Here is a 14,703-nt window from a genome sequence, read left to right as displayed (position 1 = left end):
TTTTTTTCTAGCCTGTAAAAAAAAAAATCTCACAATATCATAACTGTTGCAACCTCTGGAATTTCTTCTCCAATCTACACTACCAAGAGACTGAAGAGAAAAAAAAATCAAAATGAAATATTAATATTTTAAGGCATACTAACTTCTGGGAGATGGCCTCTCATCAGCAAAAACATCAGCCAGGAAGGCACCAGGAGCTCTGTTTGTACTGCAGTGCATAAATCCATTCTCACAATAGCTAAGAAAAACAAACAGAGCTTATATTTAATGAAACAGCATTCAGCTTTCACTCACACCGATTTTTAGTCAACAGGGAACTTGTCAGAATACAAAACTACACCTCAGTGGGGCTGAGCTATTTTTCTCCATCCATTGTATCTACCAACATTAAAGGCAAACTTTCCTTAAGGGAGTTCATGGGATACAGTGGCATTGAAACCCAACTGCCTGCTGGTCCTGACCTGCTGGATCCAGTGCAGCTATCCAGTGCACAGGGATAAAGCTAGGCAAGACAATAGTCAGCTTTGCTGAGGAAAGAGGTAAGGGACTACCTAGTTCCTGAAACTTGGGATTTTTGTGGTAGAGAGGAAAAGACACTGTTCCCAAAACTGGTCCTGCTCAGAGATTGCACTCCCACTCCAAGTGTACTGCTACTCAATTTAACAATTAGAAATGCTTTTAAATACTTGTATCTTTGACAAGAGGTAATTAGGTTTTAACAGTTACAAAGTATAGCACAGTACATTAAAGTGACATTTTAAAAGCCCACAAAGTAGCTATTGTCAGTAATTAAGCTCCATTTCAAACTGGCAGGAACTGTTCATAGGACAGGGTTTAATACTGAGTAATTCAGAGTAAGGTGGTATTTGAAATTAATCAGAGATCGATACAATAGCAAAACTTACCATTTGACTTCTTGGAGGCAAAATCATGCCTTTTCTTTAACTAGTTTCAGTGGATGCACAGGAACTGACCCAGTTAACAACTCAAGCCCTCCAAAAACTGGAGCGACGGTGTGTAGGGAAGGGCTACGAATAGTGCACTTACCACATGGAGTAATGATCCGAGAAGACATCCTCTGGCTGGAAGATCTCCCCATCATAGTAACAGGAGCACTGGGACTTGGGCACACATTGCTCGTGCTCATCCAGGTAGTGCCCAGGGGGACAATAGCACCCCTCCAGGCACAGCTGCTCACAGTCCTCCTCTGGGTAGGACAGGGACCGGCACGTCTGGTTGCATGGCGTCCCACACTGCTGGTACACCTGGCCTTCAGGACAGGCCATTGCTGGTGAAACACATGAGGGAGAAGAACATTTGATCCAAATCCAGCTAAAGGAAGAGCTGCCTAAAACAGACTGAGAAGCTTGGGATTAAAAGGTGTTTGCTCAATTTACTCATCAATTGGAGTGTTACACCATCCCTCCTTAACTGCAGCACTGGTGTAGCCTAAGGCACTGCTTATATATACACACAAACAAAACCTTACTAAAGGAAATGCCCAATAAATGTCAGGACTGGACTACCCTGCACCCTGATGGAAATCTAGCCACAAAATTTTGCCCAGAACTTGAAAAACAAACTCTGTCTAACCTCTGTTGTTATCTGGATCACAGTCAGGATAACCTAACTGAAGCTCTCCTGAAGGGAACCTACAAAAAAGATGGAGAGACACTCTTGGCAATGGCCTGGAGTGACAGGACAAGGGGGAATGGCTTCACACTGACAGAAAGCAGGTTTAGACTGGATGGTAGGAAGGAATTCTTCCCTGTGAGGATGCTGAGGCCCTCGTACAAGTTGTCCAGAGAAGCTGTGGCTGCCCCATCCCTGGAAGTGTCCAAGGCCAGGCCGGATGGGCGTTGGAAAAGCCTGGGCTAGTGGAAGGTGTCTCTGCCCGTGGCAGGGGGTTGGAATTACATGGTCTGTAAGGTCCCTTCCAACCCAAACCATTCCACAATCCCATGCATTAAGAGCATTACAAGTGTCATGTACACATTCACACCACTCTTCCTTTGCAAGACCTTTAGGGACTATTTGGTCAAAATAAGTAGAAAAGTAGTATAAAAGTATTTTTCTGCTTTGGTAAACACGAGTGCTGCAAAACTCAACAGACCCACATCCCAGAACCACTCTGTGATTTCTATGGAAACAGATGCAAATAATGAAGTAATTTAGCAATCATGGAGCCAAACCTTGATATTAACAATTTTTGATGATGAATTCTTTTATATGGAGATTAATTATGGCCTTTGTAGCCATTTTGGCTTTGTTTTTAAAACCTCCACTTCTACAGGGCCGATTTTGAGGCATTCACCTCTGCACACATCAGCATCAGCACTAGATGGCAGCTATGACAACACATTGCAGAAGACAAGAAACGAGCTTGTTTTACCAAGAGTTTGAATTTAACAGGCCTCCTGATAACCAGGAGTTACACTGTCGGTTGTAGCAACCTTCCACAGCAAACAGTTGTAAGGGTGTGAGGAACGATGTTCAGGGAAGCAGCTACAAATGAAAGCTGGCACATTTGTACCTTGCTGAAACCAAGATCAAAGGGTTACAGAGAAAGCCCTTCCTCTTGTCATTCCTGCAGAATGATGTGATAATCCCTACTCTCTTCCAGCACACATCCCTGGGAACTCTGGCAGCCATGGAATAACAGGATAGTCCTGCAGCCTCAGCCAGGTGTTGGCTGGACTAGCAAAGCAAGGCATATGTGCTGACCAGTGGCTTGTGGTCACCTTCACAAAACTCTTCTGAAATGAAGAATTATTCCTGCCTACTGGAGAGAGACGTGGTTGCACCAGCTTCTCTTGAGGTTCCTGCAGCCCCATACACAGGAGTATAATACTCTACACTGAAAATCCCAGAAGCATCTAAGGCGACTTGGACCCTTCTTAAAAGCAAAAATCTCCCAGGTCTGGGACTTGTGCCCAAACTGCTTAATGTACTTTTCACAACACAGCCCAAGAAATGTGTGCTCATCAATACAGCAAAAGCTTCCTAACTCTGAACTGAGCAGAAGATAGACTCATTCACTGTTACAGGAATTTTTGGCAGCATTTACAAAAATGTGCTTCTGATTTACATAAACCTGATCTTTGCAGTAAATCAAACCCTGAACAGGCACAGCCCCGGGCTGAGGACCATTTTAAAAATAGCTTTCATTATTAAAGGCACATCCCAGCAGGACAACCACGAGGCCTCAGCCAAAAGTACTATTTGCTACACATGATCCTCTGGAAACATGGGACTGGTTTGGCAGATTTCAGATGGGTACATCAGTTTATGAGTTTCAAGATTCAAAAAAAGGATGTGATAACTGAGCCCAACATCCTGCCCTGCTTTCTAGTTAGTTTAACACTCCCTATCCACAAGGACAACTTTGCAGTAGATTCCTTTCTTAGATAAACCTTTGTAATCCATGCGTGCAAATGGCTTCAGACTCAAAGGCAGCAAGTTTAGATTAGATGTTAGGAAGAAATTCGTCCTCGTGAGGGTGCTGAGGCTCTGGCAGTGGTTGTCCAGAGAAGCTGCAGCTGCCCCATCCCTGGAAGTGTTCAAGGACAGGCTGAAAGTGACTTGGAAAAACATGGTCTAGTGGAAGGAAGGTGTCCCTTGGAACATGATCTTTAAGCTTCCCTTTCAACCCAAATCATTCTATGATTTTCCTTGCCCATGTACCTCCAAAAATTTTTGGAACATCCCCTGTTTTTCCAGTTATGCTTTCAAATGCCATTCCTACACTCCACATTCCAATACACTGCTCTATCCCTTCCCAGCAACATCTGTTTTTACCAGCAAAAAGGCAAGACAAGTGCCCCAGGAAAGGCCTGATGTCTGTACACTGTGTAATATGCTGACACATTAAAAAAAAAAAAAATCCCATTATTGACAGGAAAATTAGAGGAAAAGGCAAGGTGCATCTAATCTCTGTGTATGGCTTCTATAAAACCAAAACAGTTCAATGCTGTGCTCAAAGCACAGCCTATCCCAGAAATAAGATGAGAAACAGCAGAAGAGCATTGGAAAAGATGTGTTTGCATCGACCAGCTCATGCAGTTCTTGTGGGCAGGTTTTGAATCAGAGTGAAAGAGACAAACCATGACCAGTTCCTCAAGTAGCACAAGGTGAAAATGTTGCCACCTCTGAGTGAAGGTGCACCCTGCCAGGACTGGATTTAACACAGCTTCTCTGGCATGCTGAGGCCCACCACGCCCTGTAGCCATTCTCAGATGCTGCTCAGAGCCTGTCCTTAATTCCCAACTCCAGCACTCTTAGATTTTTCCTATACAAATCCTCTTACAGAAGGCATGCAAAGCCACCAACAGCCCCAGCTCTACCACATTAAGGAACATAATGGGCTTAGCAACATGTCCTAAAATCTGAAGGAAGATCTAGGGAGCTGTTGATGGATTCCCCTGTACCACAGAACAATACACACATGGGACAGGCAAACATTTGGGTTGGAAAAGACGGTAAAATAACTGAATACAGCCATCAATCTCACAACTATCAAGTCCACCACTAAAGCATGTCCCTAAGTGCAACATCCATGTGGCTTTTAAATACCTCAAGGCATGGTGACTCAACAACTTCTCTGGGTAGTCTGTGCCAGTGCTTGATAACAATTTCCATGAAGAATGTTTACATAAAACCTGATCTGAACCTCTCTGGTGAAACCTGAGGCCATTTCCTCTCCTCTTGTCCCTTGTTCCCTGGGAGCAGACCCCAATCCCCACCTGGCTGCACCCTCCTGTCAGAGTTGTAGGGAGTGAGAAGGTCTCCCCTGAGCCTCCTTTTCTCCAGGCTTAGACCCCCCTCAGTTCCTCCTCATCAGATTTGTGCTCCAGAACCTTCTCCAGGTCCGTTCCCTTCTCTGGACAGGCTCCAGCCCCTCAATGTGTTTCTTGTAGTGACAGGCCCAGAACTGCCCCAGGATCTGAGGTGTGGCCCCAGCAGTGCCAGCCCAGGGGACAGTCACTGCCCTGGCCCTGCTGCCACACCATGGCTGGCACAGCTCAGGTGCCATTGGCCTCCTGCCCCCTGGGCACCCCTGGGCTCCTGTCCAGTGCTGTCCCCAGCACCCCCAGGGCCTTTCCCAGCTTTCCAGCCCCTCTGCCCCAGCCTGGAGCTGCAGGGGGTTGGTGTGACCCAAGGCAGGAGCGGGCCCTTGGCCTTGTGGAATCTCAGACCACTGGCCTGGGCCCATGGATCCAGCCTGTCCAGATCCCTCTGCAGAGCTTCCTGCTCTCCAGCAGCTCCACACTCCCACCCAGCTGGGTGCTGTCCACAAACTGACTGAGGATGCATTCGATCCCCTCATCCAGATCCTTGATTAAAATATTAAGTAAAATTGGCCCAACTACTGAGCCCTAGGGAACACCACCAGTGACCAGCCCCCAGTTTGGTTTAGCTCCATTCACCACCACTCTCTCAGCTCAGCCATTCAGTTTAGGTTTTAACCAATTTTTTACATGCAGCTGCACAAGAGACACAGCCCTTCACAGTGTGGCCTGTCTGCTCCTCCTTTGCAGCATGAAGGGATTGGCTCTAGTGCTTATTCATGCATAGGAGTGCAGTTACAGGAGTATGACTCAGGTCTTAAACAATCAAACTGCAACTAAAAGTCAAAGACTGGGGAGCTGAATGTACTTGATAGCTTGACACACAGCAGAAATGCTGTGCTATACTAATGACTTTGCTCCCCGACTCTTATTCACTCCAAATCAAGCAAACTGGCTCTGTCAAGTCATTTCCCAAGAAACCAAATCTCTGGGGATGAAGGTAGGGGTGAAACACACATTGGGCCATCAGCACAAATTACACAGCCTGCACATTCACATCTCAAACCCATTAAGAAAGAGGGATTGCTCTCCTTCATGTGTCAGAAGATGTCTAGGGCACCAGGATTATTTAATGGGGCCTGATGGATCTGCAATCAGGGAAATTGTCACTTTGTGAGAGCACAAAGCTCTCTGTAATGCACAGAAAGGAAAAAGCAGCTCTGCACTATTAAAGATTAATTGTGAAAATTGACTTGTTCAATTACAGAAAGAGTAATGGGGCATTATCACTGCTCTTTCTTTCAGCCTCCAGACCTGTAGAGTTCTGAAAGGATTTTTATTACATTACTGTTCCACTATCTGAACATTTACATAAACTAGGTAAAAAAAATATAAAACCATGCAGCAGTTTAATATAAACTGGGTTTGTTCTCATTCACAGCAAGCACTCTCCAGCCTGCAAAGACCTTGCAGACCCTACCAGGTCAAAGGCCAGAGACCTCTCTCTTTTCCACCTTCTACACACTCTGTTTATAAATATTTTTCCCACCCTCTGCTTGGGTAAAAGTAACAGAACAAATCTGGAGAGCTGCCAAGCACACATGCTTTCCTCCAGATTTTTCAATTGTCTTCTTTCCTTTATAACAAAGTTGCTCGGGAAAATGGAAAAACATTCACTTCACAAATATTTATGGGAAAAGTATGTCTGTGCTTAATCAAAATTACATAGCAATGGATTTTTTCCTACCACATTGACCTAAGAGAGAAATAAAAGAAATGAAAGGTGTTGGACTCTTCTGCTCCAGCCTTTTGGCAGTGTGGCTATTAATCTTGTCCTGGATAAGAGAGAGACATGTTGGAGAGCCTGTGATACCTCAATTTTTTGGAGATATTCAAAATTTGTCTGGACAAAACCTCAGGTAATCTACAGTAATTTAGCCTTCCTGTGAGCAGGGGTGATGCCACAAGACTGCCAAAATTCTCTTCTCATACAAGTTTGTCTTGTGCTTTTGTGTTTCCTCTATAACGCCATGTTCAGGAGTCATTGATGAGGTCAGGACCTGGGAAGCTTGGGCCTCAAAAAAAGGCAGTTCATGGATTACTACAAATTACTTGGGAGATTCCTACCCTAGGATATTCAGAAAGCTTCCAGGTGAGTAGCTGAAAATGGAAATCCAGGGAAAAGTTCTGTGGAGCTGTGTGAGATCAAGGCTTCTCTCCCCCATTGCTGAGCAGTCCCTGGGAACACCTTTTGCATCCTTACCAGTGTGGAGGAAAGATTTACTCTCATCACTTGCCATAAGGAAAATCTGGCATCTCATTCTAAATCTTCCACACAACATTGCTAGAAAAATTTCTTCAGGAGGAGGACCATAAGTGAGTTTGAGCAGCAGTGCACTTACGGCAGAAGTCGGGTTGTCTCCATTCCACCAGGATGCTTTTCCTGGCACAGGCTGCTGCATAATTAGCAATGGCAGAGCACAGGCAGTCCTTGCCACTGGAGCAGGAGCAAACATCAAAGCGGCAGTTCTTCACATAGGGAGTGGGACTCACTTCATGGTGACAAGGTTCAAAGGCAGGAGACATCAGAACTGAGCAGGAATCCTCAGCATATTTGGCTAAAAAGAGAAAAATTGCATGCTCATACTGAATCAATCAACCAACGTGGCTTTCAAGGAAAGCCAGAGAAGCCACAGTAAGCATTTTCTCTTCTTTTTATAAAAAAAAAAATAACCAAACAAACCCCACAAGAATAAAATAGGATCAGGCAGGCACAGATAGCACCATAGCTCATACGTCATGACCTCTACTGAAAGAGTAAAGTTTCAATAGTAAAACAAATCAAGGAAAAGCAATTATTTTATATTCCGTTAGCACTATTTCTGGTGCTGTAATTCCCTTTACAGGGCCTTTGCTTTCTGCTGCCTTTTTGAATTTGCAAAATTAAACTAGTTTTTTTTTTCAATTTTCACAAAATATTGTTTTCCTTATTAAGCCTGCATCAATACAAGTCTCTCTGTGTGTGGTTTTTTGTTGCTGTTGTTTATTGGGTTTTTTAAAACATATTACAGCCACCCTGGTGGTAATGTAAGCAACATTAGCTTCTTCTCTTTTTCTTTATTTTCCTTTTTATGTAAATGAAAGATCACCATTTGCTGCACATGTTAATTTTGAATAGAGTTCAGTACCTAAATGAGGATTGAGGTTGCAGGGGTCACTGTCTTGTTTTAACAAGTCCTGGCAGTCTGCATTGAGCTTCCAGGAGTTTCCAAAGTCTTCCAGAAGGGATTCCACCATGCCAGAAGGTGTAAGAAAATCATCCCCTTGGTTCCCATCATAATTTCCACACAGCCCACACATCCTTTCAGAGTAGACTGGGGACACCTAAGGAACACAACATTAGCCCAGTCATCTTCCAGAACAGATTACCACCGTAGAGCAAGATTTTTTAAGGAATGAGCCATACACAATTGAATAGTCCAGAAAATTCTCAAATACACATCAAAATGCTACAGACACAATGCCATTGTACTGTATTTTCAAACTTCTAACAAAATTGCTACTATTAGTAGCTGCAGGACAATTTTTGCACAGCACAGTGAATTTCAGAGGGTGACTAAGAGAAAAATAGCTTATTTTTATGCCTTGATCAGCAGTCCAGTTTAGTCTTTCCCCATTCTCACCCTTCATTCATATAAATGAGCAGGACAACAGTGGGGATTGCTTTTTTTTTTTAATGCAACTCCAATGGCACCTGTGAGCACTTCACATTTTAAAGAAAAATTGGATGATGAAGGAAATTTAAACAGGCTGTTTTACCACAGAATTGAAGCCATATTGGAGATGTTGCCCTTGATACTGAGGACCCTGGATAAAATAAAAAATAAACTAATACCCCCTAAAGCTACCTCATATTAGAGATTCCTGCTGCCCAGAGGAACTTCAAGCACACTAAAAGCAGAATTTCTAACAATCCACAGAGCAGATGCACTTTTCACCCTGTTTTATTCCTGCTGTAAATCAAGGAGCAGCTGAAAGATGACCCTAAACCTAGTGGCAAAAAGGGAGAAATCTCCTAAGCAACATCTACATACAAAGGCACCAATACCTTTTATTTTAGTAGGAACTATCAGTTTCTGTTAGGAGTAAAGCTCAGGTACATTACAAACACTACATTAACAGGTACATTACAAACACAGGACCTCTGATGCTACATTAGCCCTCTCTATCCATGTAGCTGAGTGCTAGTTTAGGCAGGCTTCCAGAAGTAACCAGTGAAACAAACAAAAAAAAGTTAGAAAAATCCACATTTTCAAAGAAAGCAGTTTTTCTGTATAAATAAAAATAAAAAGCATCCTCCAAAATACAACCTAATACTATGCAGCATTCAAACACGGGGGTCAGAGAATAAATATGGAGCATAAAAAAGAACAATTAGAGAATAAATAGTCTTACTATTAAGAGTATTACTACTCTTTCACGCACTCTGCAGATGGAGCAGTGACTCACACAAGTCCAAATTGTGGAGTATTTTGGAATGGAAGCTCAAATCACAGATATCAGGCAGTCACAGAAAGGACAGCCTTCTTGAGGAACACAGGAAGAATTTTTGCCAGAACAAGGTAATGGAAGTGTATCACTTCCCTCAATTATTGTCAGCAATACTTGGCAACAGGTCAGTCTCCAAATCCAGCATAAAATAACTCTCCAAAAGCAATTAAAGTGATGCTTTAGATGCCCAGCAAGGGAAAGAGCAGACAACTGGAGAAACTTCCACTGGTTTTATGGGTAGAGGATCTGGAGCAGAAAATTAGGGTTTTTTCAGTGGGACAAAAAATTTGCCAGGTTATATGGGTCTCTGACCAGGGAGAAAAATACTTTGAAACTTTGAAGACTGAGGAATGCCAAAACTCCTGAAATGTGCCAAAGGACTGAAGTGAATCATTCTAAGCCCCAAAAGAACTTTTAAGACCCTCAGAGCACACAGATACAGGTTAAATCAAAACAACAACCACAAACCCACAGATGCATTCTAAAATTATTCCAGACCTTTCTTATCTGTTTTCTTTTCAACTCTTTAACTCAGTTATGAACTGGTTTTCATAACCCTTTGTACCATGCCAGACATGACATTTAAGCCAGATATTGGGGCAGGCAAGGAGAATGCAAAAGCAACACTGTGGTTCAAGGAGGGCAGTGTTTACCACTCAGTAGAATATCCCAGAAAAACTGGTTTTCTTGGCAAGACTCCGCTCAGTGAGCAGACCCCTACTAAAAGGGGGGTTCAAAGGCAGCAGAGCTGTGGTTACAGCTTCCTAACAGATCATTTCTGTTAAACCTGGCTCAGTTTTTCTACACTTTGCTTTGTCTGCAGCACCAACAAAACCTAATTGTTAATCAAGGCTGACTTCAAATATTCCTCACGGTAGAAGGAGCCCACAACACATCTTCTATGAACTGATTTCTGTTTCCTGGAAAATATGAGTAACTGTGTCTCTGGGGGCCTTTCCTTCCCCTATTTTAAGTCATTCACATCTGTTGGTTTAGACAGGGCAGTCAAAGCAAACAAAAACAAAACTCCAGTTTGGAGGATATCTGCTGAACAAAACACAAAACTGTTCATCGTTAATAACAGCTGTCATTAGACACACATACAAAAAAAAAAAAGAAAAAAGGGGAGGAGAAAAAAGCTACCAAGCTGCTGTAAGACGAAGTGTTTGTTTCTGGAATACAAAAGAACCTGTATATTACTCTGGGAGTAGCAAAAGAGAATGGAATTCCTAACATGCAACAAAAAGCAACTTCCAACTTCAGACAAGAAAATCTTTGTACATATTTGGGTGGAACAAAAGAGGGGGCAAGCAGGCAGAAAAAAAAACCAGAAAAAGTACCTTCACTAGGAGTTCTCCATGACCATCCCAGTCAATCTGCAGATCATCCCCATAGGTGAGGCGAACTGAACTCCTCACCACACGTTGGACACGGAGGGCACCTGAAGGCAACCACAGGGTGCCAGTGAGCTTTTACAAGATGTAGCGACAGGACAAGGGGCAATGGCTTTACATTGACAGAGAACAGGTTTAGACTGGATATTGGGAAGAAATTGTTCCCTATGAGGTTGCTGAGGGCCTGGCACAGGTTGCCCAGAGAAGCTGTTGCTGCCCCATCCCTGGAAGTATCCAAGGCCAGGTTGGATGGGGCTCAGAGCAACCTGGGATAGTGGAAGGTGTCCTGCCCAAGGCAGGGGGGTTGAACCTGCTTTAAGGTTGATCCTTAAGGTGCAAACCAAATCATTCTGTGATTCAATGATTTGAAGCTTCTGTTAAAAAAAAAAAAATTAAAATGAATAGACCAACAGTGATTTTCACAAATCTCACAAGTGCAGACCAGCTTAATTCTTCTGATTTTAGAGGAGCCAAGTCAAGATCTGTCTGCTGCATGGAGAGAAGTTGAAATGCCGGAGCCTCTAGAAGAGACTGCAAGAGAGTTTGGCATCGAAAACACTCTTTGATTAAGCTAAGGCATGTCTAAAACCACTACTAAGCAGGAGGCTTTCAGTGGCTGGCCAGAGTCAGACCATGTGAACACACCTTGCAGCAAAGGGATCTGTATGTCCTGTCCATTCAGTGAAACTCCTCCTCCGTGTTTCATTTTAATGATGCTGTTGTCCATATCCCGGATCCGGACAGAAGCTGAGCGAGTGCAAACTGCATCAGGATCATCTGCACACTGAGGGAAGAGAAAATCTGCCTCAAAAATCAAGTTTTCACTTTCTTGGTGACTTAGTCCCAGAAGGCATTTTGCCATCTAATTTGAAAGGTGTTGAGTGTCACGTCAGTTTTATAGATATAGTTTCTGCATCCCACAAACAGCAGGCTGGCAGCCTTCCCTCCATTATCCCACTAATCACACACTATGGCTGAGCTCCCCGTCTCAGAACTTGGAAAGGGATCTGTGGGTATTCCACCAGACCCCTGGCAGTGACCAGCTCCAGAGCTGTGGCAGAAGAAGGAAGGACACCCGACCCATACAGCCTACAAAACAGCCATGCAGTTCACATTACCCAAGACTCCTGGGGTGTTTATTTTCCCAGCTCTAGGATACCCAGATGAGGAAAAGGGATTGGGGGGGGCCCACATCTCCTCCCTGGTTTCGAAAGGGTAGTTTCAGTGGAAACCGGTCCTGCAGGTTCCCAAGCACTGATGACCTCAGAGCTGCACTATCAGAGCTCTCTAATGCAGGAGACAGACACAGATTGTGTGGAGAATTGTCACAGCCCATTTCTCCAAAGCCTGCAATTTCCCTGGTGCTCTGGACAGGCTGATACTCCTCTCCCCCTCCTGTGAGTTCCTGTCTCCATTGCACCTCTCCCTGCCTTCAATTTCTCTGTCCCCATTACCTTTCTTCCCCTCTCCTTCCCTCAGGGTCCTTTTCAGTCTCCAGGTTTATTCACCTTTTCCCAAGTACAACTGGTCTATTCATTTCACAGCTGTGTAAACTTCCCTGTGACATTCCCCTTCAGGGTCTCCATCCCTCCCTGCACTCGTCTGCCTCCCTTTCCTGCCTCTCTGCAGTTGCTTCTCACACATCCATCGGGGGAGGAGCAAAGAAAGTCGGGAGCTGCTGTCTCAGTACAAAAAAATCACCAGCCAATCTGACTAAATGGGAAACAAAGCAAGGCACTGCTTTGCCAGTGCACTCTGCTTGGTGTCCAAGGAAATGTCCTTTCCCCACAGGCATTAGGGAGGCACCAGCAGCCACGGTGCTTGGCAAGGGGTGCACCCTTGCCTCTGCTTGTTTGTTGGCAAAAAGTCGGTGAGGGCCCATTCTCCAAACCTCATCACAAGTCTCCATCCCCAGGCTCCTGGGAATGGTGGTGAGGAGAAGCAAAACACTTATTAACTAAGGAGAAAGACTGTATCTGTTATTTAAACTAATTATCTCACAGGGAAATTACTTCTGTTGGCCAGTACATCTGCAATTCCTGTCATAGTCCCACAGCCCTGCCCCCTCTCTCAAGAGCATGCACAGAGGCACCAGTCAAGGCTGCTGTTACCTGCACCGTCTGGATGATCACAGAAAAGGAATTTTCCACGCAATCCTTGGCAAATAAGTACTGGCAAATCCCACTGAAGGTGAAATACTTGTTGTCAAAGCTTTTGAAATGGGACTGGCCAGTGACAGAGCATTCCCCTGGAAAAAGCAAAAAGCCATTAATCATCCCTGTGCCAGATTCAAGCAAATTCCTGCTCAGCCCCCACAAGCCTCTGAGGGGGAAGAGCAGCTCTGGTGGAACAGGTTGTACAAGGCCTGAGCTCCATACAGACCAGAAAGCAACAGCATGATCCTTATCTCACTGTTTATTTCCGCAAGGCATTACTAGTAGTAACAGAGGAACTAACAACCGCTGGGGAACACAGAATAAATCACAGTCAAGAGCTGAAGTCTGTGCCTATGGAAAAGCCTATATTCTTTTGTTGGGATGCCTTAAATACCAATAAGTTATTTTAACATAAAATACCTTATGAGAATGAAGAGCTGGAAGATAATGTCTGTGGGAGTCCTTCCAAGGGTAGAATTTATGTTGGAGTTTACCCTGAACCATCATCTCAACTAACAGAAAGTTGAAAATAATTCTATAGTTACAATAGCTACATCTAAAGTCCTCACAAAATAATGTGAAAGCCTGGCTGGACCATCTTTCTACTAGAAAAAGGAGCCATTTAAGCATATCAGCATTTGAATGTGTTTTGATAAGTTGTGGCTTTTCAATTCCAGGAAGGCAGTATCCCAATAGCACAGCTGGGATTTAGTACCCCATCAAGCAAACACATAAAGACTCCAACTCCACAGAGCTTGCAAAGAAAATCCATATGAGAAGACCATCACACTTACAGATGATCCCATGGCAAACAAGGCAGCCACTTCCTCATCCAGAACAAAATTCAAGTGCTGGGTCTACACTGGCCATCACCAGCCAAAGGCTGGAGAAGGGTTAAATGTTACAAGCTGGCAAGGTGAGCTCCATGAGTTACTCTCTCTTCGCTGCCTTTGCGTCCCACAGAAGATCTGTCTAATGAACATCATGTGGAAATTTCCCTTTTCAGCATATTATTAGTGTTTACTATCTTAAAGCAGCTGGTGCTAAAGTACAGATCCTGTGAGGATTCCCAGCCTTGCACAGCTCTGATTCACCCTAAGAGAAGTTCAGCACCTCCTGGATGTTTGTCATCCCTTGGAGTTTGATTTTCAGGGCATTCTCTGCAACAAGGAAACAAGGACAGGTTTGAAGCACAGAGAACTGAGGACTGCTATCTAAGACAAGTCCCAACCTTTGGCATTGCTCCTGAAAGAGAATTTTCTTTTCTGCAGCCAAGTCTTTACTTATGGGTTCCTCTGTCTACTCCATTTGATATAATAATCCCATGAAATTTCCTGAAACCTTCTGCCTTCATAATTATTTCCGCTATGATATAAGCTTGAAAGCCTCTTGGTAGTGCCAGCCAGCTCCCCCTTTGGATACACCTTATCACCAAATTTACAGCTGGGCAATTCACTCCCACAATATGAAAGCAATCTTTCCTGACCCAAAACAAAACGAAACAAAACAAAACAAATTAAAAAATAAATAAATAAATTTAAAAAAAAAAGTTGGCCAATAGAAAAACAGAACTACCTAAAGTTTCTACAAGTAACTACATAAATTTTCTGGACACATAATTTTAGAAATATTTGTGGTAACTAACCAACAATGAAAATATGCTACAGTATTACTTCAAGTAGAGACAAACAGCACAGGTAACAATATAAATTTGCCTACTCTGGGAGGCTTTGCTGCCCTCCCATACTGTCTCAGTACAGTTTTTAGCAGGCACATGTACAACAGCTGCAGGTACACAACATTCTGTCTTGAACA

At 43.7% G+C, this 14,703-nt stretch overlaps 1 protein-coding gene across 7 annotated transcripts in view; it reads right to left on the bottom strand.

The window, feature by feature from the left end:
* VWF (von Willebrand factor) overlaps positions 1-14,703 on the bottom strand; it is a 134,160-nt gene that overhangs the window by 76,383 nt on the left and 43,074 nt on the right. For all 7 annotated transcript variants that reach the window (XM_064420511.1, XM_064420512.1, XM_064420508.1 and 4 more), the window contains 7 exons: positions 12,844-12,980; positions 11,378-11,516; positions 10,679-10,779; positions 7,976-8,171; positions 7,190-7,405; positions 1,048-1,288; positions 144-238 (listed from right to left, as the gene is read on the bottom strand). In XM_064420511.1, coding sequence (XP_064276581.1) covers positions 144-238; positions 1,048-1,288; positions 7,190-7,405; positions 7,976-8,171; positions 10,679-10,779; positions 11,378-11,516; positions 12,844-12,980 — 1,125 coding nt within the window. The remainder of the gene's footprint in view (positions 1-143; positions 239-1,047; positions 1,289-7,189; positions 7,406-7,975; positions 8,172-10,678; positions 10,780-11,377; positions 11,517-12,843; positions 12,981-14,703) is intronic.

Source organism: Passer domesticus, chromosome 5, assembly GCF_036417665.1.
Source record: "Passer domesticus isolate bPasDom1 chromosome 5, bPasDom1.hap1, whole genome shotgun sequence".
NCBI classification, from domain to species: Eukaryota; Metazoa; Chordata; class Aves; order Passeriformes; family Passeridae; genus Passer; species Passer domesticus.
Note: the sequence above shows the minus strand (reverse complement) of the source record. Positions and strands in the feature narration are given on the sequence as shown.